Source organism: Planococcus citri, chromosome 2, assembly GCF_950023065.1.
Source record: "Planococcus citri chromosome 2, ihPlaCitr1.1, whole genome shotgun sequence".
Lineage (NCBI taxonomy): Eukaryota > Metazoa > Arthropoda > Insecta > Hemiptera > Pseudococcidae > Planococcus > Planococcus citri.
The window spans coordinates 54917388-54944039 of record NC_088678.1 but is presented as its reverse complement, the minus strand read 5'-3'; the positions used below and the strand labels follow the sequence as shown (position 1 = coordinate 54944039).

General features: G+C 33.5%; 1 protein-coding gene across 3 annotated transcripts in view; it reads right to left on the bottom strand.

The window, feature by feature from the left end:
• LOC135836482 (band 4.1-like protein 4) overlaps window positions 1-26652 on the bottom strand; it is a 148107-nt gene that overhangs the window by 111404 nt on the left and 10051 nt on the right. For all 3 annotated transcript variants that reach the window (XM_065351351.1, XM_065351352.1, XM_065351353.1), the window contains exon 2: window positions 25701-25806. In XM_065351351.1, the coding sequence (XP_065207423.1) occupies window positions 25701-25784 (84 nt within the window). In that variant the 5' untranslated portion in view covers window positions 25785-25806. The remainder of the gene's footprint in view (window positions 1-25700; window positions 25807-26652) is intronic.

Genomic DNA, 26652 nt, shown 5'->3' with positions numbered 1-26652 from the left:
AAATGTGGAATCACATAGACCAATTTCAATATTGCCTGCAATATCAAAACTATTTGAAAAGTTACTTCTGAAATGCCTCAAACCACTAGTCAAAATACCAGATCATCAGTTTGGGTTTTGCAATCAACACTCAATGATAGATTAGGTCCACAGGGTCGCAGACATCATTGAAAAAGCATTTGAGGAAAAGAAATACTGTTCTGTAGCATTTTTTGATGTACCTAGCATAAGCGTTTGATCGAGTATGGCACAAAGGTCTCCAATCAAAACTTGCAGAAATCCTACCAGGAAATTATGTTTGTTTGCTGAAATCCTATATCACAGCAGGGTGTTCCATTGAGATGCCGTATCTACTCAACGTCCAATTAATGCTGGAGTGCCTCAGGGTAGTATTCTGGGACCAATCCTGTATTTAATTTACACAGCTGATATACCAACAACAGAAGAAACTGAAACCATGATGTTTGCTGATGACACTACAAGTTTATCAGTTCATTCATCCCAAGCCCAATCAACAGAGAATTTACAAAAAGCCCTCGATAGAATCACATCTCACGATGGACAGATCAATGGAAAATCAAGCTAAATGAGCAAAAGTCAACTCATGTTACATTTGAGAAGAGAAAAATATGTGATGTTCAATAAACAGTCTACATTAAACAGAATAAAATTCCAGCTGCCAGCCATCTGGGTATTCATTTTGACTCTACTCTTACCTCAAGCTACCATAATGACCAGAAGAACACTCAAATCAACCTGAAGCTCCGCCAAATGACTGGTTGATTGGACGTACCTAATTCAAAAATTAAGATTGAGAGTAAAAGGATAATTTATCAAAGATGATAATTAAACGAGCATGGACAATGGACATATGAGATATAGTTATGGGGATGTGCTAAAGCATCAAATCGTAAAATCATCCAAACTGTTCGAAACAAATGAGGAAGAAAAAGTGTATCAATTTTTTGGTCTTGAGTTTAAAAAATACCCTAAAATACCAAAATGAGCAATTATAGTGCGCTGCAATTTCGGGATTCTTCTTTCCAGGTCATTCCAACTATCACGTGTTTTGAGGGTAATTCTCAATAACTCAAATTTCGAAAAGCGAGAGTGCACTTCCTTCTATTATCATCGAAAATCCCCCCCTCCACAAAGTAGGGAAATGTACCAAACATAAAAAAATCTCCACACGCAACCCATTGATAAAATTTTGAAAATAGAATTACACTCGAAAGTTCGTCGACTTTTGGGTACATAAAATTTAAAAGAAACCGATTTGGCATTATTTTCAACTTGCGATTCTTCGTAATAATATAAAAAAGTTTCGATTTGTTGGCAAACTTCCTATGTATATGTATAATATACGAGAAAGGCACACAACATTTGTGTTGTATACGATACACGTAGGGTGTGTATAGGATACGATTGAGGAAAGAAGAAAAAAAGAAATAAATGGGAGCTGTCAATAAACTGATGGTAATCTGACGAGGTCACAGGTTGTATTAATGTCGACTGAATTTTGAATAAAATGACGTATAAATAACGAAGCCATCCTAATCTGGCATTTATACGAGATGTCGTAAAATCTTAGCTTGTGGTAATTGCAATAGGTACCACACAAATTATACTCCAACACGCTATCAATTTGTATTCTGGTCGGTAATCAGATTGTCGAGTCGTAATTTTCGAGATTTTAGTCAATTGATTATTTATAAGATTGGCTCGTCGTCGTGCGTCAATACCATACTGTCCACGGTATGTTGCAAAAATGGCACGATGAAGCGCAGAAACGCGTTTCGCTAATTTAAAGTAATTAAAAGAACCAGAGGGCTCACATAGAGGTTTTAGAGGAATTCAATTTAATGAAAGCATAGCGCGTTTAAACCAAGCCACCGAGGAAAAAACGATAAAATGGGCTGAAAAGTAAACAGTTTAAAAAAATAAAAATACGACTTAATTTTGCACCCTCTTTAATTTCAACATTGATTTAAAACTATTAAAAAGGATTGTTTTAAAGTTTGAACATAAACATTTCCTTAAACGAATGTGAAAGGGGTAGAAATTGCGGATAACGAACGTTGAAAAGTAATTCTTAAAAACAGAGGTCGTTCGCCCTTCCTCGTTTGTTTGGAAATAATGTGAGAATTTTCTAGTATTTTTCTTCCTCTTCTTCTTCGGGGGCTGATGATGATGAGGCTGCTGCTGCTGAGTGTTACTATTGTTGTTGTTGTTTTTTTTACATTAGTACAAGAGTATTTTTCACCTGAAAATAAATTTCTCAAACCCTATAGTGTTTTTTTCTTTCCTTCTCGCTGTGTAGATGATAGTAAAACTCTCTATCTGTATTTTCTCCATTACAACGTTCGACATTTTTTATTAGCTTAACAAAATACGATTGTTATCGTATTTTTGTTATTCGTTCGCAGATGGTTTTACCTTTTTTCCTTTATTTTTTTTCTATTAGCGTTTAATGGAGGATAATGATAGGCGCGCAAAGAAAGCATATTACCATTTGTATAAATATCTATATGAAAATTCAGAATTTTCGTCGACAGCAAATCTCCAGGCTGTAGAAATTTTTAAACGCGATAAATTCGCTTTAGTGAGCCATTTCAACGAATACGCGTAAGATATTATATACAAGGTTTTCCTATTGTGCCCCAAGATATTTGAAAAAATATTTTATAAACGAAAGCTTTTGCATGAATATTCAAGAACTTGGAGTTTGATACTTGAGTAGTAGGGAAAAAAAGGAGAAAAAACTAGAAAATGCTAACGACCTAAAAGGAAGAAAGAACTCGTTATAATGTACAGTAAAAATGTAAATGGCTTTCCGTTTGTGAAACTCAGGCACCGCAAATTTGAATACTTTTATGCGCACGGGCGTACGTGTAGTGTACGTTATTTATATATTCGCACAGTTTCGCCCTTGTGTAAAAAAAAATTAAGTCGTGTGCTTTTTTTGGATTTTCTACTGCTGGTAATTAAAAGCCGAAAATATTTCTGAAAGTGGGACACGGATTGGATTTTTTTTCAAAGCTTGGGTTTTATAGGCACCTTATCAGGATTTTCTGCTTTTGTGCATGCCTTAACTTTGTTTCATACTTTTGGAAAATAAGTAAACCTGTATTAGTTATCTAAGGTTTTGAGCAAAAACGTTGTGTAAACAAAACATTTTAATGCAAAAAAATCACAAAAAAAACACAACAAACAAAATCGAAATGTTTTACACGTAGTTTTGAATTTTAGACAGTTGGACTATTTTAAAACTTTTTGGTAAAAAAGCAAGACTTTTCGGCAAATTTTGGCAACAAAGTAAGAATTTTTGCAGTTTCTGGCAAAAAAAAAAAAATTGGACACGAAGCGAGAATTTAACACAATTTGAACAATAGAAAGGGCTTTTCGGAAATTTCTGGCAAGAAAGTGAGATTTTTGGAAAATGTATGAAAAAAAGTTTTCCCTATTTGGAATTTCTTATAAAAAAAACGTCAATATTTGACTATTTTGCTAAAAAGCGAAAACTTTCGACAATTTTCAACAAAAAACAAGGCTTTTATAATTTCAGCTTAAATCAAAAATTTTTGGGAATTAATGGGAAGAGAATGATACTTTTTAGCAATTTCTAAAAAAAACAAGACTTTTGGATTTGAATAATATTTTTGGAAAAAAGGGGAAAATTCTTGGCAATTTTGCTAAAAAGCTAGCATTTATGTCAAAACGCAAAAATTTGACAATAATTGCTAAAAGAAGCAGTCAATTTTAGGAATTTTCGGCAAAAAAAGTTATATTTCTTAACAATTATTTTGTAAAAAGCTAGAGGAACTTTTCAATAGCTAAAAAGTTGAATTATTTTGAAAATTTTGGCAAATTAAAGTTTTGGAGTTCTTTTTTTCTAAAAATTCACAATTTTCAGCGATTTTGCTACAAAACGAAATTGTTGTCAATTTTTGAAAAAACCGAGAATTTTAGACAATTTTTAATGCAAAGTCAAGACTGACAATTTTAGCAAAAAGTAACATTTTTTGGCAATTATTGGCAAAAAAGTGATGCTTTTTCGCAGTCTTTGTCAAAAAAGTGAGGCATCTTCACAATCTAGGGTATAGATTAAAAAGCGTTTTGGCTAAAAAGTGAGACTTTTGGGAAAATTCTAAAAAAATCAGGAATGAAAAGCCTTAAAATGAAACTTCGACTTATTGCCTTTAGCTTGAAATTTCAAAATTAAAACTTTTGGCTTTAGCTTTCGGCTTTTTCGATTTTTATGGCTTGCTTTAGCCAAACTTTCGGCTATTTTCTATTCAACAGCTTTTGGCTATACATATTTCATTGATTCACAATCAACTTACAAAAAAATAAAATTAAAAATTAGATCACGTACATTGATTTTATAATTAATGATGGTGGAAAACATTCATTATCATTATCAGGATTAATTTCTTATTTTTTTCAATTCATTAAATCGCATTAAAATAAAATTTAAACAAAATTTTTTTCATTTTTTTGGTTCATCCGAATTTAGAGAATTGGAAAAAATGAAGCTTGCAAACTTTTAGCTTTTGGCTTAGATCAAAAATCGGCCTAGCTTTCGGCTAGCTTTTTTTCATCCCTGAAGAAAATCAGCTTTTTGTTTTTTGTTTTGTTTTTTTTTTTTGAAATATAGCTACGTACTTGGACTAGCATTAGGATCATTTTCATATGAATCGAACTCTCTGAATACGAATATGTTCTCAAATTTGGAGCTGCACTTATTCGAACTCTCTCCGAGTTTTGGGCTTCTGTCCAATGTACTTGTTTCGAACTACCTACCTATAGCGCAAAACCGAAAATATTCGCCCTGTTTATGAATAAAATGAATTAATGTTTCTATGATTTCCTTACTATAGCTGAAATCGTTGTTAAAAATTACCGCAAATAAAAATTGATACTACCTACTTCAAAAAATTGAAATTACTTCCTTAGATGACTTTTCATTGGTGAAGTTCAATTTTTTCAAAACTCTAATTTATAAAGTTTGAAATAGACCTGTGGAAAAGGGGGGATTCAAGATCAAATCCTAGTCCCAAAAAAGTAGGTAGTTCTCTTTCAGACATTTCAATTCTTCATTCTTCTTGACCTTCTTCTTCTCCAACAATTTCACGAAAAAAAGAAAAAAAAGATAGCAAACAACAGAATTGGATGCCTATCAAATAAACAGAAAAATGTGACATTTCTTAAATTTCTTTCTTCCATTATACTAAAAGTTTCATTGCTTTTCGTGTGACCAAAATACAAATAAATATACCGAGTACAATTTCGGCGAAATTTCGAATTTACACGTCAAAATTTCGTAGCATAAAGTAAAACCATTGCCGAGTTTAATATAAATGTATAAAAAAAAAGTAAACCTGCACAATTTGAATATATATACCAAGTAAGCCACATCCGTAGTTTCTGGGCGAATTTGCAACTCCGCTTAGCAAAGCAGCACATCCTCCAGCAAAGGTAATAAATCTGGTTCGCAATGAAATTGGTATAACTTTACGAGACGAGGAAAAAAAGCACGAAATCCTTCACAAGCCATTGTTAAACAAGTTAGTTCGAGCTGAAATACGCTGCGAGAGATTTTCATGCAGTTGAAATCTCTTTCGCAGGTTGGCACAGGGGAAAAAAGCAGCTACGCTTTATTTTAAACTACTCCACCTGTAAAAAGCCGTGACATGCATTAAATCCAAAATTTATGGCGTTCGTTTTATCGTTCTTTTCGATTTTGATCTTGACCACAATAATCGTATGGGCCTTTTTGAGTAGGGCACAAGGTTGGCATAGGTTTCCCGAAAAAGCTCTCTAGTCTCTAATTTTCTTCGTTGAGCCTGGCTATATCTAGGTACAGTATAGTTTGGAGTATAAAGCACGTGTGTGAGACTGTGTATTTTCGCACCGCTATATATTTAAATTTTTAATATTTTATTATGTTAATGATAAAAACACCCTCTCGAATGTGAAATACAAACGCTTTCTGTTTTTAATGTTATATACCGACGCGACGTTGGGAGGTAACATTTTATGAAAGTTGTAATTCACGCTGTTCAAGCTTTATACATTACTATCAAACATTATAATACTTGGTACCCACATAAATTTAATATTTCAAAAATTATTACCCCGAGTTAGTCGCACATTTTACCGCCTAAACTATAACGTGCAGATAACAAACGGCGAATCCTATATATACTTTTCTTTAAAGCGTCTGAAAAATTCGCTCAACATCGTTTATATAATATTCCACTAACAAAAACTATAATAAGTATATACAAGGCGAAATAAAATAACACCCACTTGACAAAAATCTCACTTTTGCTTTTATATTCCAAAAGAAAGGCACTCGTATAAGAAAATTCAATTAATTTTTAACACATACCTCTGCGAGTTAATAATTCATCAAACCTTTTCGATTGACTTTGTTATACCTTCTTTATAGCTAGGTATGTCTGTCTAAGATACGTAAGAATTTAATCTTGGCAACAATTTTTTCGCTTTTTTCACTTCCTCCGTCAGGGTCACTGCACAATTCGTATAGAAATTCCATCGCATTGTAAAAGAATAAAGGAAAGGTATAGCAAAACATCGAAGAATATACGACGTCAAGTTTCAGATTGAATATTCCTTATTTTTAGAGTCGCAAATAACCGAGCCCTTATTTGAGAAGTATTCGAAATCTCGTCGATCGGACTTCTTACAATATATGAGAAAAAAAAATAACAATGAAATCACCATCTCGATTCTCAAGAGGTTCGGGCTGAATTACTTTTAAACTTGATTTTCAAATACGTAAGTTTCGCTATGGGGACTTTTTCAAATATCGGTATTAAAAATTATTCATTTTTTTCGTTTGGAAATTTCCACGCAGGCCGAAGATTCGTTTTATTAGGCGGATTTTACTCCGTAGGGTTAACGTATTATTGAAATTTAATGAACAAAAGGCTATTTCAAAGTTGAAATTTCGTAATTTCAAGTGTTAAGGTAAGTAGAAATAACTCGTGAAAAATGAGAAAAAAATACACAAGAGGCCTACCCCCTCCCCCTCTTCTGCACGCCCACTTTAATGCAACGGTAATTCGAAGTAAAACAATGGTCTCACAGATTTAATGTGCCAAATGCGAGTTTAAAAAAAAATTGACAGGAAAAATAATCCAAATTATGGATTTTTACTAAAAAATTCGAAGCAAATAATTTTTAAAAATTGAGAGAAATTAAATAGTTACATAGATCACTTGAACTCATTTATGACAAAAGAAAAGTGTTTTGAAGCTCTCAAAAAGCAATAATACAGAAAAATTTGTTTTAAATAATAGAAATGCTCAAAAATAAATTTTCTGCCAAAATCCACTGGACAACAAAATTCCACTATTTACGATGTCGTTTTGATAAGAATTTGGTAAAACACAAAATCAATTTTCCAGATTTACTTATTTCAAAACCCAAATATTTTGAAAATTAAAAAGTACCAAAAAAGTCCCAAAAAGAGGGATATACCAACTGGCAAAAAAAATTTCGAATCAAATAATAGCTACGTACATTAAAAGAGGGTGACAAAAAACATCATCAACCAAAATTTCAGGCGCGAATGAGTATTTTCTGATTTTTGGAGGATTTTTAAAAATTCAAATTTGGCTAAAAATGGGGGGAAAATTAAAATTTTACAACATTTATGTAAAAAGTTGAAATGGTACATACTCCATCTATTTTGGATTCGCTTGAATCGATTAAAAATGGTAAGGTCAAAAGTCGTACGTAGAGAAGTTTTTGGAAAGATTTGATACCTTATAAACAAATTTCATTCAGTTGATACTCCTATGAAAACGAATCAAAATGAAAATGAAGTAAAGAAGATAAGAAAGTGGAAATGGTACCTGAAACAATGTTTTGCGAAGCTGTAGGAAGTTCAATTTTTCTTAGTAATATGACTAGACCTGATACATGTTATGCTATAAATGTTGTAAGTAGGTATCAGCAAAATCAAAAATTAGAAGATGGGTTAAAAGTTGTTTATATTTTGAGATATTTGAAAAGTACAAAGAATTTAGGAATTGTGTATGGAGTTAAAGGGAGCTGAAGGTGGAAAAAAATTGATTGTTAATGTAGATGCTCCCTTAAGTACAAATGATGAAGAAAATAAAAGTATGTGTGGTTTTGTAATACATTTTAACGGTGATATTATTTCATGGAGGTGTAAAAAGCAGAAGCATGTGGCATTATCTTCAGCTGAGGCTGAATTTGTAAGTATGAGTATGGCTTGTAGGGAGGTAGTAAGCATGAAAGAATTATGTAAACAAATACTTGAAATTTTTATACTTCCTAAGATGTATGAAGATAATCAGGCGGCAATTAAAATTGCAAAAAATAAAGATTTGAATAAGTTTAAACATATTGTGAAGTTGAGTTATCATTATATATAAATATAAGGTACAAAGTGGTAAGGCGAAATGAAGGTTAGGATTCACTAAAGAACACCAAATCGCTGTTTTTTTTTACAAAAGTGTTGAATGAAGTGAAATTTTGGAATTTTTGAAAGGAATGGTTAGCGAAGTATAAAATTGATAATTTGTGAACAATTTTGATGATTTAACTCATTTTTATCATTTAATTTTCAATTTTATTTTTCGGATGCGATGATGATATGATTTAAATGTAATGCTTAATATTGAAATTGATGGTGTTTGGAGATGATGTTTGGAACATGGAGGCTATCTCACCTTAAATAAAATTATCTGCTGTATAGTTTAAAAATGAAAAAAAGTTTATGGGGTGTATTGATAGGTAAATAGTTGGCTATACGAATGTCGAACGGTGTAGCCTAAATTCTAAATGAACAATTCATTCGATTGTTGTCTCCAATACTGAGTACTTCTTTGTATGTAGATGCTGATAAATTTCAACACGCTGAGTCGATAAGAGGTACCTAGTTTCAAACAGTTCACGAGCCTCCAGCCACGTTTTGGGAATTCCAGATTTTCAAAAAAGAGCCATTATAAACCTGATTGATGCTTATAAGTCAATCTATGAACTTGACCAAACACACCATTTTTCCAAAATTGGTTCCTGACAGTTCAGAACCATATATTTCTCTAATTATTTCATAATTGAAAATCAAAAAAATTGCTGGAGGCACAAAAACCGCTTGAAACTAACACAAGGCTTGTTTCCCCTTCACCAAATTCCTCCAGAACATTAAGATGGCCTTAAATAATTATTGAAAAAAACTTGTAAAAACGAAACTGATTTTGAGCCACTCTATGAAAAAAAATCGAGGACCTGATTTATAAATATGTGCTAAGACATTAATACGTAAACGTTATTCCGATCTAAGCTAAGAATCCGACCTCAAAATACAGCATTTTTTCCAAAACCCTCGCAGACTCTGCTCTACCTCCCATCTCATTCATCAGATCACAAACTTCCAGTTCCAGTCGTCAAAATTCTCATTTATGAAGATTTAAAAAAACGTGTTGACATAATACTAGGTGATGATAAATGCTCGCTACCGTCACGAATATTATTTTTTCTAATCGCGATTACACGTAACACGGAAGATTTTGGAAAAAAATGTAGGCATTACGACATTACGGCGAAATGGGTTTAAATATTTCGTCGCCGCTGTCGTATTTCATGCACTTTGGCACTTGTTTCGGTTAAATTCCACTCAGGGTGACATTTTTCATCGAATACATCTCAGGTCGATTACACGTATTATATTAACTCGACAGTCGACAACGAATTCTCAACCAGGTAGCAATTTTTATGGGCTAAACGTCGAGAAATGATTATAACCGAGTACGCTATCTTGTCATTCACTTCATTCAAGTCACAAGTTACAGCTCCTTTAACGGATTACTCGAGTAATTTTTAACATACTTATCCTGAACAAAGTAAGTATGTATATCTAAACATCTAATACATCTCGCAAACCCACAACTCGACTAATTTCTTTACAACCACGTCAAAAAATTTTCTAAACGGAACAAAAAACTAAGAGAATAGCACACCAAGCATAAAATCTCGTACTATACCAAAGTTCACCGAAGACAGATATTCCTTTGATGTGCGCAACATCTTTATGCAACAACGATACTAGAAAATTCACCAAAGCGGAAACACGAGATACCAAAACCAAAGTTGTCAAAAATAATTACGATAAAATGTACGACAACGATGACGACCACGCCATTAAACCGCTAATTCGCTCCCCTTCTCGTATAGGTATAGTCTTCATTCGAGCACCCCGAATTACAGAAAAATCGTCGATATTTTTCATAATTACGCAGGCACGTTTAAATTCTAAAGCCTTCAAAAAAATACCATGTCCGATCGAAGATTCGAAATTTCACAGGCTTACTCGTGCGCGAAAATCGATTAAAAACGATTTTCGCGAATTGTAAACGTTGACACAATTTTATCAATACGAATATAGCCGGCATTTTTAAACTATACCTACTCTTCTCTCTTCTCTTTTTTTTCGTAAAAAATCGAATTATTTTTTTCTTTTTTTGAATTCAATTTTCCATCGAATTTATTTCCAATACAGATAAAGCAGGTAATAAAAATTTAATCAATTTTCAACTAGGTAGAGATTGTTTCTCTTTTTTTTTTTGGAAAATCTGCTACTACTTATTCGTTTTAATTTAGCCAAGGATTAATCGAGCGACTGTACTTTTCACTCGATATTGTTTCTATTGATGAAGATTTGATCCAAATTGGCGAAAAATCGTGACTGTCAATTCGTATGCAAACGCGCAAAACCAGAATAATTTAATTATTATTAAAACCTCAGTAACGCCACTCAGCAAATTTTCACTAGGAAAAAATAAGGGAGGTGGCGAGAATCGCGTCGAATTGAATTTCATTTAAAACGAAACTAAAAATAAGGAAATTAAGAAAATCGTCGATATTACGAAAATCAGTGAAAAAACCGGGTAGATAACTTTTGGGTGAATAATTTCAAAGGTGAAAAATTTTACCTTGAGAGGTTGATGACTTTAATGCGGGGAGCCTTGTACATTTAATATATTCCACGCCAATCGCTGTACATATAATAAACAATAATAATGGATCACGAGTTGAAGAATACATTATAAATAATTTTTTTTCTCTTGCGAGCCGTTGTGTATTATTTTTATCGCATCCTCTTCACGCCAACCAACCGTTCTCCGAATGCCTGGACGTTTGGTCAGGACTGCTGATTAGGAAGGCGGTAACACTCTTTTTCTAATGGTCCTAGTAACACGCATATCGTCTCGTAATAAAAATTTTTTGTTACGGAATTGTAATTAAAAAATTCCCCGTAGATGATGCACGTGATGATACAATTCTACGTGTTTTATAATAGCCTCCGATTTAATGTAGATATTAATTGCCTAAATGGGATGTTCTCAAATTTTTTTCTCTTGAAATTCCACAGGAAGAGTGTAAAAAGGATTAGGAACAGTTCTCGATGGACCTGAATAGTATGAGGATTATTTTTTGAAATATTTCTATCAATCTTATAGCAAATTAAAAATACGAAAATTCAATCAACAATTTAGAAAGATTTCGCTGATTCTTCTTACACAAATTGATTCCTCTGAAAATCGGCGATCAAAAGATCAACAATAGGAGTTCGTCGACAAATTCAAATGGAAATTATGACATCAGAAAATAAACCAAAAAGATTAATCGTAGATTTCATCCCCATTATCAACGCTTGCACTCGAAATGAAAGCGAAAAATGAAAAAAAAAGAAGGGTAAATCGTTGGGCGCATATGTTAGAAGTAGTTTTCATTTATAGCTTGGAAATTTGTCGTCAGTTTCGCATTAAGTTGTAACTGTTTTTAAGAATCGGGAGTTTTGAAAAAGCCTGGCTGCGTCGAACTCGACGACGATGCGATGATGTATAAGAAGAATGCGAACATTTTTTTTCTTCTTTTTTCATTTTCATTTATTATCGTACGTGCGTTTAAAGGTCGTCCAATTGATGACCGACAGAGTGGATTTTTTCGGTGCTTTTATCTGCGAGGCAATGGTACTTGTAGTCGTTTGTGTAATGGCTGCAGCGCTCTTTCAATTTTTGCTGTGAATGTTTTAATCAGGTCACGCGTGCTTCATGTCTGTGTTTTGGAGGAGTTTTCATATGTCGTCGGTTGGTACGTACAATGAAAATAGAGGGTTCATAGGACGTGCGACAAGAAAAATGTACGCAGTATAGATGGTGAATTTTAGATGAAAATGTTATTTCTATGATGTACGAGTAATTTTGGATGAGCATTTGGGTGGGAATATTTTTGTTTCCTCGTGAAAGACTAAATTTTGAGTATTTACATTTTTGAGACAACAGGAAAAATCAAGGTACTGAGAAGTGAACAGATCCTTTTTCAGATAACCGGAGAATTTACTAATAGAAATTTAGCGGAAATTACACGAGGTTCAAAAAATAAAACGATTCGAAAGGGAGCTAGACATCGAAATGAAACATTTAAAAAGGGTTACTTCAGATAATAAGCGAATAAAATATTCTAATTGCCCCCCGGGGAGTAAAACTTTCATTTTGACAAATTAAGGGTTGATGTAATGTATAGAAGAACCTGACAAATGTGAAATACAAGTTTAAGCACCGGAGCAAACAATGGTCTTCGTTCATTTTCTAGTACCTACGTAAACTTTTTAAGAATAGAAATCATTTAGGTACGCTACTACCTATACATGTATAAAATATTTTCATTGTTGATAAAATTCTTCATAAACCAAATTTTGATGATTTTTTGTAGAAAATTAAATTTAAATAAAAATTAAAGTACGTTAAAATGTTTAACAAAATTGTCAGATTTTTTTTTGGGGGGGGGGGGCTTAAACCGGACATTTCAAGCTTTTTTTCGGATGGAAGAGCGGTTAAAAACACCATTAGGTACTATTTCTATTCATCGTTTTTCAAATTTTCAAACATTTTTCAACGTTTTTGCTTTCAAAAAGTGCATTTTCACCGCTTTTATTGAAAAAAAACATGGTATCTAACGGATTTTTTTTGTTGAAAAAATCACTACTTTTTCCAACCAAATTTTCAGAAAGCTTTTCAGTTGACCACATCCTCCCCCTCCCCCCCAAAAAAATTGACAAAGTCGAATTTTTCGCAGGCAAATTAAAAAAAAAAGAAATTGGTAGAAAATTTGCACAAAAAGTAAACTTTTTTATTCAATGATTTGAAGGTTTTTCAGGGTGTTCATTATTTTTGGTAAGTCATTTTTCCTGACTTTCCCGGGTTTTCTAGTTCAATTATTTTCCAGAACATTTTTTCCAATAATATACATAATTACATGACTTATGAAAATTTTTTTCTGTTTTTTGGATTTTTTGAGGCTTCAAATAGAATTGGTTAGCGAAGCGAAGGCAAGAGCTTTTGAAAATTTTCATTTCGAGATGCCTGAAAACGATGTTTTTTGAGAGAAGTTTATTTTTTGGCTTTAAAACTTGATTTTTATCATCTAAAAATTTTCATTTTGCTGTTGAAAAAGAAAAGAAAACAAGCCCGAGCGCACTGAGGACAAAAGCTTTTGAAAATTTGTGTTTCGAGAAGTAAAAAATAATGCTTTCCTTTCATCTTAGGCCCTTATCCGAAATTTGCAATCGATCCTTTTTTTCAAAATTCCAGGAATTTTTCGTGAAAATAACAAAATTCTCTGACTTTTCCCTGACTTTTCCAAACCCACCAACTTCTCTGACTTTTCCAAGTTTTCCAGGAGAATAGACACCTTGTTTTTCTTGTGCGTTTGAATTTTTTCCTTTTTTCACTACCTTTTTGACTAAATTCACTACTTTTTCACTACTCTCACTACCTGTTAGATACCCTGAAAAAAGAACAATCTTTGTTCAAAACTAACTTATAAGTTATAACAGAAGAAAAGAAAGTTTCTCAAGCTGAGCAAATTGAGATCAAAATTTCTTAGAAAAGTTTGGCCATTTTCCAGGTTTTGAAAAATTGGCAAACTGAGTGTTTTCCAATGGAATTTTTCCAAGATTCTACAAAGGGAGGCTATCAATAGAAAGGTCAAAATCTGATATTGGAATGAAAAGAAAAGGCAGGACTTGCAAAATTATCAGGGCTATTAGACAGTTAGACACTCTGATACAGGTAATTAGGTATGTAAGTTAAACACATACACAAGTAAGACTAATGCAATGGATTTTCAATGGCTAAATCTACTTTCCCTCTTTCCACAGTTACAGCAACAATTTTGGTACACGAGAATAAAATAGTATTTCTGAGGAAGGGGGGGGTACGTTTTTCAATAACGTGAAATGACGAAAAATGCAATCGAGTAGCTGCAATTTTGGAGTTCTTGTATTTTGATCACAGTATTTGAATTACTAATGCGTTTCGAGACCTACTTTCGACACGAATGAGCCAAAAAGTTTAATTTTTAAAGCCCCATATTTTTCAAAAAAGCTACAAATCTTGGAAAAAATCGATCGAGCAACTGAAACTCTGGAAAGTTTTTTTTTTATCACAACCATCGCCCTGTGAGACTCACTTCCGCTAATATGAATGAGAAAAATGCATTTTTTCTTAAATTTAGACTCACTCTAAAAAATTACAATTTTTCTCATTCGTGTCAAAATCGTGGATTTGAAAAGCGAAAGCATATAAAATATACTCAACATGATTAGTGTAGCTGCCCAGGCACATTTTTCACCATTTTACATTTTTTTTTTGGAAAATCGAAGCCTCAAAATACACTTTTTTCCCACACCAATATCAAAATTAGGCCTCGAAGCATCGATTAAGTGACTGCAGTAGTTGATTCGTAACCAAAAAAGAGGTTTCCTGAAATGACAATTGGTGATTGATTTTTTTCATTGAGCTATACATTGAAAAATGTAACTCCCCACTGTGCTCTAAATTTTTTTTGCAAACTTTATGGTCCCCATTTTCATAAAATGAGTAAGTAATCAAGAAGTAACCTCATAAGTAAACACGGTTCTCACAATAGCATTTGCACTACTTCATTTTCTAAAAATTGTTGAAAAATGTATTTACAATCCAGCTCATTGACCTTATTCCGTCAACTGTAATTATTTTTACACCGTTGCGATGTGTTTCATTTCGTCGGTTTATTCAAAGAAACACTATTTCCGTGAAAACTTCAAAGTTGCAAAAAAAAACACATTAAATTACTTTTGAATATAATTACTCCACGTTGAAATATATAACGCACCCTAGGTTTCAGGCCTCGTTGGCGTTTTTAATTTCACACCATGTCATTTTCACTTCACATCGCAATACGTAGGTAGGTACCATGGGAAGCATGGGGGTTGAAATCTTTTAATTTTTCAATCTACAAAAGAGCAAGCAAAGTTAATCAGAACGCCGGTCGTTTAAATTTACCGGTGACAATTTAAATGCGCGCCAAAATACCGCAACATCGAAAACGTCACCGATGAAAATGACGGTTTGCGGGCTCGATTAGGTATAACCATTCGTACGGAGTTTGAAAAGTTCGCCTATTTATCCGCGTGGCCAAACAATAAATTCCTCGCTATGTTGGCGCAGAAAGGACGCATTTCACGCGAATGTTTCATTGCGGTTACCACACATACTTAATACACGCCATTTAAGAATCCGAACACGAATTCAAATCGGAAATAGCGCCGAGCTCGGATAAAGTTGCCTTAATATTGTACGTCTTTTGAAGTTTCGCGAACTCTAAAACCAACCATATACTCGTATATACGAAGAGACAAGGGTCATAGACGACTTTTCGAGCTCGACAATTCGCGGCTGTATGAAAAATAAGGGTCACACAAACTTGTACATTTGGCTAAATTGAATTCGTACATCGGGTTTACTCCTCTCTCGCATACAAACTTAGCTGTTTATAGTCTGTATATCTCTCCCCTTCCTTGGCTCATTCTACTAAATTCGAGTATCGAAATTCTAGCACGCTAATGAAACAACGATAACAGATTTATCGTTTTATCAAGATGAGTCCTATCTAAATACAACCCTATATACTCGCTGCGAGTTTTTGCTCACTTCGAGTGCCTTCTACAATTACTCGTATTACGCGTTATTAGTTTTCTCGTCTCAGCCGACGCGTTATAAATGATTTTCACGGCAGCGTTGAATGATGCCCTCTTATGCCACAGCAGCGTCAAAACAGGGGTTAAAATTTCGCCCCTTCAAAAGGTGATGATTATACTCGGCAATTTTAACGTAGTATAATACTGTATATACGGATACGCGAGTTGCGCGATTTTTTTCTTTCAATTTACTGCCATACGCACACGCACCATACCCACGCAGCAGCGTCGGTAATTCTCAAGAGAGATGTCGCGTCTAGTTTCAAATAAAAAACTGCAATATTAAGCATTTCGCCGCGCTCGAGTAGCACCAACCCAACTAATTTTCACCTCACTTCTAGCTAGGCGCTCAACAAAAGGGAGAGAATGAATGTCTGCCTGCGTACAGTATACAGTGCGTATGTATACAGGGTGTCTCAGTTAAGTTCGCCATGTTTTCAAAACACAGAAAAAAAACAAGCAGCTTGTTAAACAGGCTTATAAAGAAATCGATCGCTTATCCTTAAAATTGAAGAAGCCTCCGGTAAATAAATTTATATGCAGCCTGGCCAATTTTTCCTTAAAATTTCAAACCATTTGAAAATTTGTTATAATTATTATTTATAAAAAATTGCCACGTTGAATTTTTGATTTTTACCAGGGGGGGGGGATAGAAGGGATTCCGATTGATTGGTTAGAAATCGTGTACAAATCATGAGCAAAATTTTGCGGTTCGATTGGTGCACAATTCCCAAACTTATCTTAAGAAACCTTCAAAGGCAACTTTTTCAGATCCTAATTTTATAGACATCAATGTTTCTAACCGGAATTCAAGAAACATTTGCAGGGATGTGGGAAAGAGAGAATCAAAGTCTCCGACTATGGCTCCTCAATTTTCAATTTAAATGCCTTCAGCTGTAGCTCTGAAATCTGAAATTGGGACTGCCTTACTTTCTACAGGCCCAGAGGCTGTTTTAGAGACCACAGTTTTTTTGGGGGAGGTGGGGGAATTTTAGGTTTCCAAAAATTCAAAAAATCTGTCGAAATCAACTTCAGCACAAAATTGAATGGGATGGACTTAGGATGTGTTCTGAACAGGGCTGTTAAATTACCGTAATTTATTCGCTAGTAAAATATGGTGTTTTATGGTACAGGGTGACCAACAAGTAGTTTAAGTAGAAAAATGCTTGCCAAAAATTCCCTAATTAAGTTATCCAAAAAATTCAAATTGCTATGTCACCCTTGGTCCATTACTGTTCAAACACCTACCATCTTAAAAAATTTCTGTTGTTTTAAAATTTATAATGAGACAATAATTTACTCATTAATTTGAACATTGAAACCCGAATCATTGCCCCTTCAAATTTCAAGTTAGGCAAAAACTTTACATGCAGTTTTTGTTTCTTTTGTTAACCTCTACCAGTTCCATGGACTACTCCTGAAGTATTTTATTATTTTAAAATTCCGCGAAATTCGCTAAATTATCAAGTTTTCAAGTTGGCAGCACTGCGTTCCCAAAACAAGCCTTGCTTCGGAGAAACCAAAGACGTTGCTTGTGTAGCTCCTAAACGTACTGCATTTATGCAACCCTCCGAGCTTCTCACAGTGCTTATTACTCTTAGAAACGAAAATGCTGATTTTTACTTTAACTATTTGTTGGTCACCCTGTATTTATGGTATTTTACCAATTTGGATATGAAGAGTTATTTGTATGTAGTTTGACTTCGAAGTTCTGAACTTCTGACCTGCCTCTGAAGTAAATTTTCATCTGTTTTAGGTGTTATTAGAGATTATAGTAAATTTTCCATGGACATTTTTTGGAAATTCATGAGGAAAATTTTTGGTAACTTTCAAATGAAAAATTTCCATGGAAATTTGGAAATTTATGAAGGAAAGATGGAAAAAAGTGTTCAATTTGACTTTTTGGTAAAGTATATGGTAAAATATGGTAATAAACTTTTGGTAAAATACCGTAAAATATGGTAAAATACCGCCGTAATTTACCAACATAAATTACCTTACAGCCCTGGTTCTGAATTTTCTAAAAGGCTGCTGAAGGCTACAAAATCATCTGAAACCACCTCCAATCAACTTTAAGCCTTTTTCAAAAAGCGTACGAGTACTTCAAAGTTTCAAATTTAACGTCGACTTGGACATATTTTTTCACTTCAAAATGTTGTTTTCAATTTCAACATAGCTACCGAGTCAATTCTAGGTGGTTTCTAGCCATTCTGGAGCCTTCAGCCATATTTTGAAAATTCCAAATACCTATTCCAAAAGCACGTGCCATAAAAATTGTCCAAAATAGACGAAAATTTCTTCACTTTCTTCCCAGAACTTTTTTTTTGGAATTCCAATTATTTAAAAAAAAAAGTGCCAGGAAGAAGGTGAAGAAATTCTTCTCCAATTTGTACAGTTTTTTGTGGCACTTTATGAAAATCTGGAATTTCTAAAATATGGCTGGAGGCTCCAGAATGGCTTACAATCGACTCAGTACCTATTAGGGTATAAACAGAGTTGCCAATAAAAGAATCAGTAAAATACCTTGGTCTGCATTTTGATAGGCTGACTATGACATGGAAAACTCATATCAAGACAAAGAGAAAGTAAATGGATTTAAAATTCAAGAAAATGCTTTGGTTATTGGGTAGAAAATTGAAGCTTTCCCTAGAAAACAAACTACTCTTGTAAGCATAATTCAACCAATTTGGACCTATGGCTACCAGTTATGGGGCACTACCAAAGGCGCCAACATCGAAATAATCCAACGATTTCAAAATAAAACCCTGCGCTGTATTGCTGAAGCTTCATGGTTTGCAATGAACCAGTCCATCCACAATCATTGCAACATTGAAGCAGTCAAACCAATTATCACAAAAAATAGTGAAAAATATAAACTCTGGCTGGAAAAGCATGAAAATATCAATGCTGTTATGCTATTGGACAACAGCACAACCATAAGAAGACTCCAAAGACAGCATGTGCTGGACTTATGATTAAAGTGTCGCATCCAATGGGATGTAGCGCAGATGTTAATTAATTATATGTATATGTTCACTAAATTAATTAAGACCCAAGGCCGTTGAAATTTTAAATTGTAAATAAAAAAAAAATTTAAAAAAAGGTACAAAGTGAGTTTGAGGAAATTTAAATTCTCAAAAATCTGCTGAAGGCTCCAGAACTGCTCAAAACAGTTCGAAATCATTTCCGATCGGTCTGGAGGAGGAGAGAGGTCGAAAATAGGGTACATGCAGGATTTCAGAATTTTAAGCCAATTTGGTGAAATTTTGATTTTCTCTCATTTTTGGCTGAAAGATTTTTGAAAATTCACCAAAAATCCAAAAATGCATTTTAGCACACGAAATTTTGGCTGGTGATGTATTATTACATGTTCTTTCGATTTAGTTGTGTCCGGTTCAAAAATGTATCGTTTAAAAATTGATCTGCCAGTACCTTTTGAATTTCAATACAAGGACAAACTGTCGTAAAAAGTTTTGTTCTTTTTTTCTGTCAGCTAGACAAGTCAAACTGGGACACCTTGTATAGTAAACACACAGCTCTCATTTTACACCGCTGCTATGCCATGGTAAATTTCAACTCAACCGTAAACCATTTGAATACAGCACGAGAATGACCCGCCCTTGGCCAAATATACCAAACTATAAAATTCTAAATGACGCTTACACGATGGACTACTACACACTTACACGTTCATAGTTACACACTACACAGTACTGCATCTTTTGTTTCGAAAATGATTTTTCACGAATATTATAAAATTTTCAAAAATGGTCCGCATTTTTTTCCCATGGTGTTTGAAGAACAGCCTCTTTTACACGATTCAGTCTATTAAGCCAAAGTGGCTGAAATGTAAACGAATAGGCTCGATTGCTTTTAAGAACACGCGCCAAATAAAGAACATACTCGTAAATTACGCCGACCGACGAGTATACATAAACGAAAACTCAGCGCCGGATATTGAAAAAGGGTATAACATTCCCAACTTTTTCAACGCTTTAGTTGGTATTGACCTCGACTCGAGTAAAATTCTATCGCGTATGAGTTTCAGTTTATCGAAAAATTTCCAAAATAATCAGCTAGAATTACCCTTGAAAAAGGTTCACTTTTCAAAGCCAACTTGGTGAACTGAATTTTAGCACATTATACTCGCCCATAAGAGGTTTTGCAATCTAAAAAAAAGGTGCCTGAATCAATATACTCGTATAGGCTATCAGCTGACGAATTTGGTATTCGCTATTCAGGTTTTAAAAAATCCATCTAGGTAAATTCGTTTCAACGCAAATTTTCTCAGAAATTTTTTCAAAGGATTCAAACCATGCTTACCAAAATAAAATTCTGATTACAAACATACAACAAGAGAAGCGGAGATAGAGCATACCGAACACTTTTATGAGATTTCAGTACCGTTCCAAGAATTGAAAAAAAAAGTAAAACCAAGAGACAGCATCTATAACTCGTAAATCTGGACTTGACGATGCGTTGTAGTATAAGTACCTACATGAACAACATTACATGCATGTAACACGACACAACAACGAAATTTCAAATTGATATTTAACCACGATAACAATTGTATAAACGTTGACACGCCACACGCTGCTGGGAGCTTTAACTAAATCACCCATAGCTGTCCTTTAAAGGATAGAAAGTGAACCGCAAACAAATTACGGAGTAAGTTCAGACTTTAGTTTACGTAATTTTTATGCTGCGATTACTTTATTATTATAAACAATAGCCAATACGAAACTCGCTCCAGTACCCTATTACTCTCAGAAATTGAAATTTTTCCATTCACTGCCCTGTGAGCGTTCTTTCGACAAAGCATAAAAGAAGAAACATTTCCAGGAAGCAGTTTCCAGTTCCTGTTTCCTCAAGATTTACAGTAGGTACTTTACTTTTTACCATACGATGGAGTGGCGGTGTGGTCTTTTCTATTTGTGAACATAGAGCTTGATAGGGTTGCGTTTGATGATGAAAGACGAAGATATGTAATTTTTTCACAGCGAGAGAAATACTTCAAAGTTTTATAGCACTTAATTCGAATATTCAATGAATTGATAAACGATGCGATTGAACAACTACTTCAATTATTTGACTGACTGATGAATTATTCATATTCAAACCAGAGCGATTTGCTGGAGAGAATTGAAAAATCGCAGGAGGATCCAAAACTACTAGTTATTCATTCGGCAGAATTGAAAATTGGAGGAATTATTCACATTGGTTTTAAAAATTTCCAAAAAATCCAAAAAAGAACCTTTGCACCTAAAATTTTGGTCAAGGCAATTTTAGGGCATGCTCTTTCGATCTAATTTGGTTTCGTTCAAATCGGAGAGTACGAGTTCAAAAAGGTTCTCTTGTAAGTATTGGAATTTGAGAATTTTATCCTTCAAATGAAAAATGCAGTTACCTATTCCATAGACTTTTGGCTGAAGGCTTAAATACAAAGAAGCGAGAAGAGAAAAAACTTTCTCTACTCGAAACTGAAACACAATTTTTCAAATATTCACTTAATCGATATCTAACATTTTTATCAATCTCCTCAAAAAAGCTAAAGCACAACTTTCAAACAGATAATAAGCGTTTAAATTACATACGTCTAAATATGGTCGATATTACGATACAAATTTACAATCATTTAGAAGAAGCAAACTGGAAAAGAAAACATTACCTACAAACTCGTAACACTTAAGTACGGCAGTACTTCGGGAATCGACGAGCCATTTTCCAAAAGTAAATACCCATTACGAACGCATAACATTACATATAGAAAGTCCCGAAAAAAATGATACCGAAAATAGCATGACGAGGAAAACCCCCTAAAATTGGAATTTTTCGTTTATTGATCCATTAGTCGAAATGTTTTGCTGATAAATTTAAGATCCTTTTGAAAGTACTTTTGAAAATTCCACCATGTGAAGAGTTAACCTTTACCATTTAGTCATTTGATTTATATCGAATTGCATCGTATAGTTTTATGATTGCGAGTTGTCGAGGCGAGCTTTTTACTATTTTTACCACTTACAAGTACTTTTTTTACACTCTGCTGGCGAATTCGTGTTACAGATCGTAAAAAAATGAACGCTAAAAGTTTCCACGGCTCCTTCTAATGTTGTGTGGCACTTAGCTCTGCGAAAATTTAATTTCATCGAGCGCTCTTTGCGTGCGGTTAAAGCGTCAACTTTTGCTTCTCTCTCGACTTTTTCCCTAGTCCGTTTTTTGCTTCTAAATCATAAAAAGATTTGAAAGTTTTACCAGCAAAGTATACGATATAACGTTGGGAAATTTTCAACGGCTATTTTGAGACTGCTACTTGCGGTATGGTGTGTTATTTGCGTTCAGAGTAGGTAAAAAATTCCGCCTATATTATAATTACACGCCTGCGGTATATCCGAGTGTATTAAAATGAATGCGTTTCGTGTGATGAATCAAAACAAACCGACATCTTATCAACGATAGCTTCGAGGTTGAAAACTTTCAACTAGATTATTATTTCATAAAAGTGGAAACCGTTTAAGAAGGCGACAAGAGCACGACAGGTAAATACCTCGATTAAGTTTGTTTATTTTATAGCTCTATTCTATGTACGCGGCGTACGCCCTTTACCAATTTATGCAACGCGAATTTCGTATACATTTTCGTTACATACCTACTTGACCCTTTTTTCCCCTCCTCTTCCTATTGCAACATCATACATAATATTAGTACACTTGGATCACTCAGTCTTTCTCTTTCACTGCGCGGTATACGAAAATAAAGTACGTATTTTTTCGATTCGTTCGAGGAACCGTATTCTTTATAGTATAGATATATAAGTATTTTTTTTCTTCCAGTAAAAGAAAAATCCACATGTAAAAGTTTTCCAAATCGTATCAAACTTCGCAATAAACAAAATTCAATGATAAAACTGTAAACTTAACAGTACTGGCAAGAAAACGAGATAGCTTACCAGGGCGCCCTTGTGACGCTAAACAGCACCCTTAAAATTCTATTTGTATTTTGTTTTCGGCAGACAATTTAATAGATGTTTTGCTTATAATTGGATATCACCAGTGATAAATGAAAAGAATGCTGTTTAAATTTCCTTCCCTTTCGTTTCGTTTAATAAAAACGTTCTCTGGTACACATTTGGCATCGCATATTTATTCCGCAATTTTAGGCCCATATTTTACGCGACATTTTCAATTGTAACCATATTGTCCGGCAAAATGTGATATTTTTATTTGGGGTAAAATGTTCCTCTGGCAACAAAATTGTCTATTTATGACTTTCGGGTGAATATTTCAAATCATTTTTATAGTAACTTTTTTCAAGATCTGAAACAGAATTCAATATTCAAGCAGCCACCCAACGACCTGGAAACTAAAACTGAAACAAAGATATTTTTGCTTCACAATTATTGCTCCCATACAGCAGTTGAAAATTGGTCAAGTAAACAAATACCTTTGTGTCCTACTATTAAATTGAAAATCTCAACTTCAAGTAAACGCCGCAATTCTTCTTTACTCCACTATACCTACTTTGTTCATCACATCATCACTAACCTATGCTTCACCTATTTGGGTTGGAGCTTCATCTACAAATATCTCAAAACTGCAGATTCTTCAAAATAAAGTGCTACATATCATTCTTTATGCTCCTGGTACAACAGGAATAGGTACTCAAATCAATTCGGAATTACACATGTTCACTATTCAAGAGTATATTGAGAAAACAATCAAGAAAATATTTGGACAATCTGAATAATCACTATCCCTGTCGGTGTTACATTACATTTAGGACAAATTAATCAACATCTTAGGTTAAGGAAAATACTCCCTCAAGTTATTTTAAATTACAAGGGGTGTCTGGAAAGTCAGGTAGACAAAATTCCAAACAATCAACAGATATTTCCTCGCCTAAATTAGTCAATTTCTGATGGAAATTTTTTTCTCGCAATATATGATAAAAAACATCCAACTAAGTACACCATTAACCCGATGTAATATATCACCAAATTCTAGTCTTATTTGCCCCGGGATTTTGTAATGTTACAGAATAGTCTGGTCTCTAGTATTTTGTGACATTACGAAATATTGCGACATTACGAAATATTGGTTACCTACTAATTTAAAAAGGAACCAAATCACCCCTGTTCTTTTGCTGTTTTATGAACACCTGCCCCAAACCCTCAGATGAGCCCTACATTGTCTAAATCCAGCTTTTGACAAAAATTTCATTCAACTAAAAATGTAAAATAATTGACTTTTACGAGGCAATAAAATTACTTAGAAGTTAATTTTGAAAGGAGCTATTTATTTGTACTGGCACACGAACAATTTATTCTGATCAAAAATAATAAACTCAAAAAGCAGTAAAATCTTATAATAAAGAGATCCATTCGTAAATTCTTTAATGTTTAGCAGATGATCGCAGTTTTCCCAAGTAAAATTTACCTATGCCTAATGGAAAAAATTCAAAAGAGACTCTTAAAAGTCAACGAACCCCCTTTAAACTGAATGAAAATTATGTTTAAAATATCTTGTCTTGTGGGCCATTTTCAATAGCTATTGGAACTCATTAATTGGCTATTGAAAATGACCCAAAAGACAAGATGGTCATCCAGGTGCCCAAAGTCTCCCTCTTATTTGTATTGTCTTTTACAAATTTTTTTATAAATACAAGTAAGAGAGGGACTTTCAGTCAGTTCAGTTTCGAATTTTCATGTGTTTACTTCTCTTACTAATTCAAAGTTCTTTTTTTCGTTTAATCGAATTTATTCAATTTTTATAATTTTTCAAGTCTGAATTTTGAGAAATCATTTCAACTTTAAATTTTGTTTGTTTTATTAGGTATTATTTTTTTTAATTCAAATTTTGTCTGTTTTACTTTTATTTTTTATTTAATCTCGAATTTTGTAATTTTATTGAATTTAAATATCCGATTCCCAAATCATATTAATCGTGAGTCCATTGGAGCAACGAGGCAGATTGTCAAAACTTTAAGTTTTTAACTATATTTTTTATTTAATTTATTTTAGTATTTTTTTAAACTGAATTTTCTTGGTATATTTTTATTTCAACTTTTTATCATTTTTATAATTTGGCAATTTCTATGCTTAATCATTTTTACAAAATAAATTGTATTGCATGATTTTGGAAACCCCTGAAGCTCCTTCCGAGTCACCCAAGTGGTCAAAACTTATGTCTAGACTCATTTATGGCAATTTCAGAGAAATGAGAAATCTTCATTTTTTTTACCTGAGTGAATTTTTTCAAATTAAAAAAAAAGGAACCTGACTTCGATGAAAATCAATTTTAAAAAATCGAATATTTTCAATTTCTCTGAAATTGAAATATAAAGTACGATATCCAATCCTTAAAATGCGGTACTATTCATTTCTTACATTCAATTAAGAGAAATGACGAATGCTTTCCTGTAAAATTTCGCTTTTTTGAGTTAAAACCTTATTACTCCGAAGCGGCGAAATCAAGGATTAACCACCAGGTGAACCTTGTGTTAAAAATGCTATAATTTCCATATTAAAAATTTCTTATTTTTCATACGAACTAATGTAGGTAGGTATGCACATGATAATTGTATACAGAGGTAGGTAGCTACATAGAAAGGTTCAACTCACCTGAATTTCTTGTAACAGCTCTTGATCATCCAGCAACACCACTTTACAATGGTAGGTTCTGGTTTTAGTACAAAAACACCTCATTGCGTGTTACTCCGCGTGTCATCTGTTTCAAAAAAGAAAGCAAAAAGAGGGAAAAAATTAACACACGAGGATGAAATTACAACAAAAGCGTGTTCTTATACTACATACTTCGATATAACCACCACTCGAGTGTTTTTTTCTTATTTGAAAATTTAAAACAATCGTACATTACAATAGTTTAAAATTAATTATGTCGTTAAAAATCTCTTCAACTTGTTTAAAACATTAACTTTCATTAAGGGGTTTCGTGTATTATACCACAATTACTCAATGAGTGACATGTGCGCGGTATTACTCATTTAAGAAGTGGTTCCTTATACATTTTTTTTCCTCTTCGTTTATTCGAGTTTTAAATTACACGACGACGAGCGAGCGAGCGTTTTCAAATGAAACGTAAAATGCTGAAAATTGTGCTGTATGGTCCTGGTTGCGCAACCACCATACTCGAGTAGATTGTTTTCTACGCGAGATTATTACCCCGTCGTTCGTCAGTTTCGAGTAATCGTTTTTAATTTTGTATATCGAGAGTCGTCGCGTTAAATGAGTGTACGTTATTAAGACGCCATTCTGGTGCTCTTAAAAACTACACCAGAACAATTTTGGAAATACTTGAGTAAAATGGTGGATGTGGTAAGAGCATATCATCGTTATACTCGTACTCGTATGTGCAGCAATGAACCGTTTTAGTGGACGAGAAAAGGTGACATAGGGTTAATTACTCGGTTTTAACCCTGCGAGGTCAGTGTACTTTTAATGTAACTTTCGATGGCAGAGTTTAATCACCTTGGAATATTGTAAATTTTACAAATGAAACAAATTTTCCGCAACGATGTGTTAAGATTGTTGCTTTTTGAAAAACATATAATAT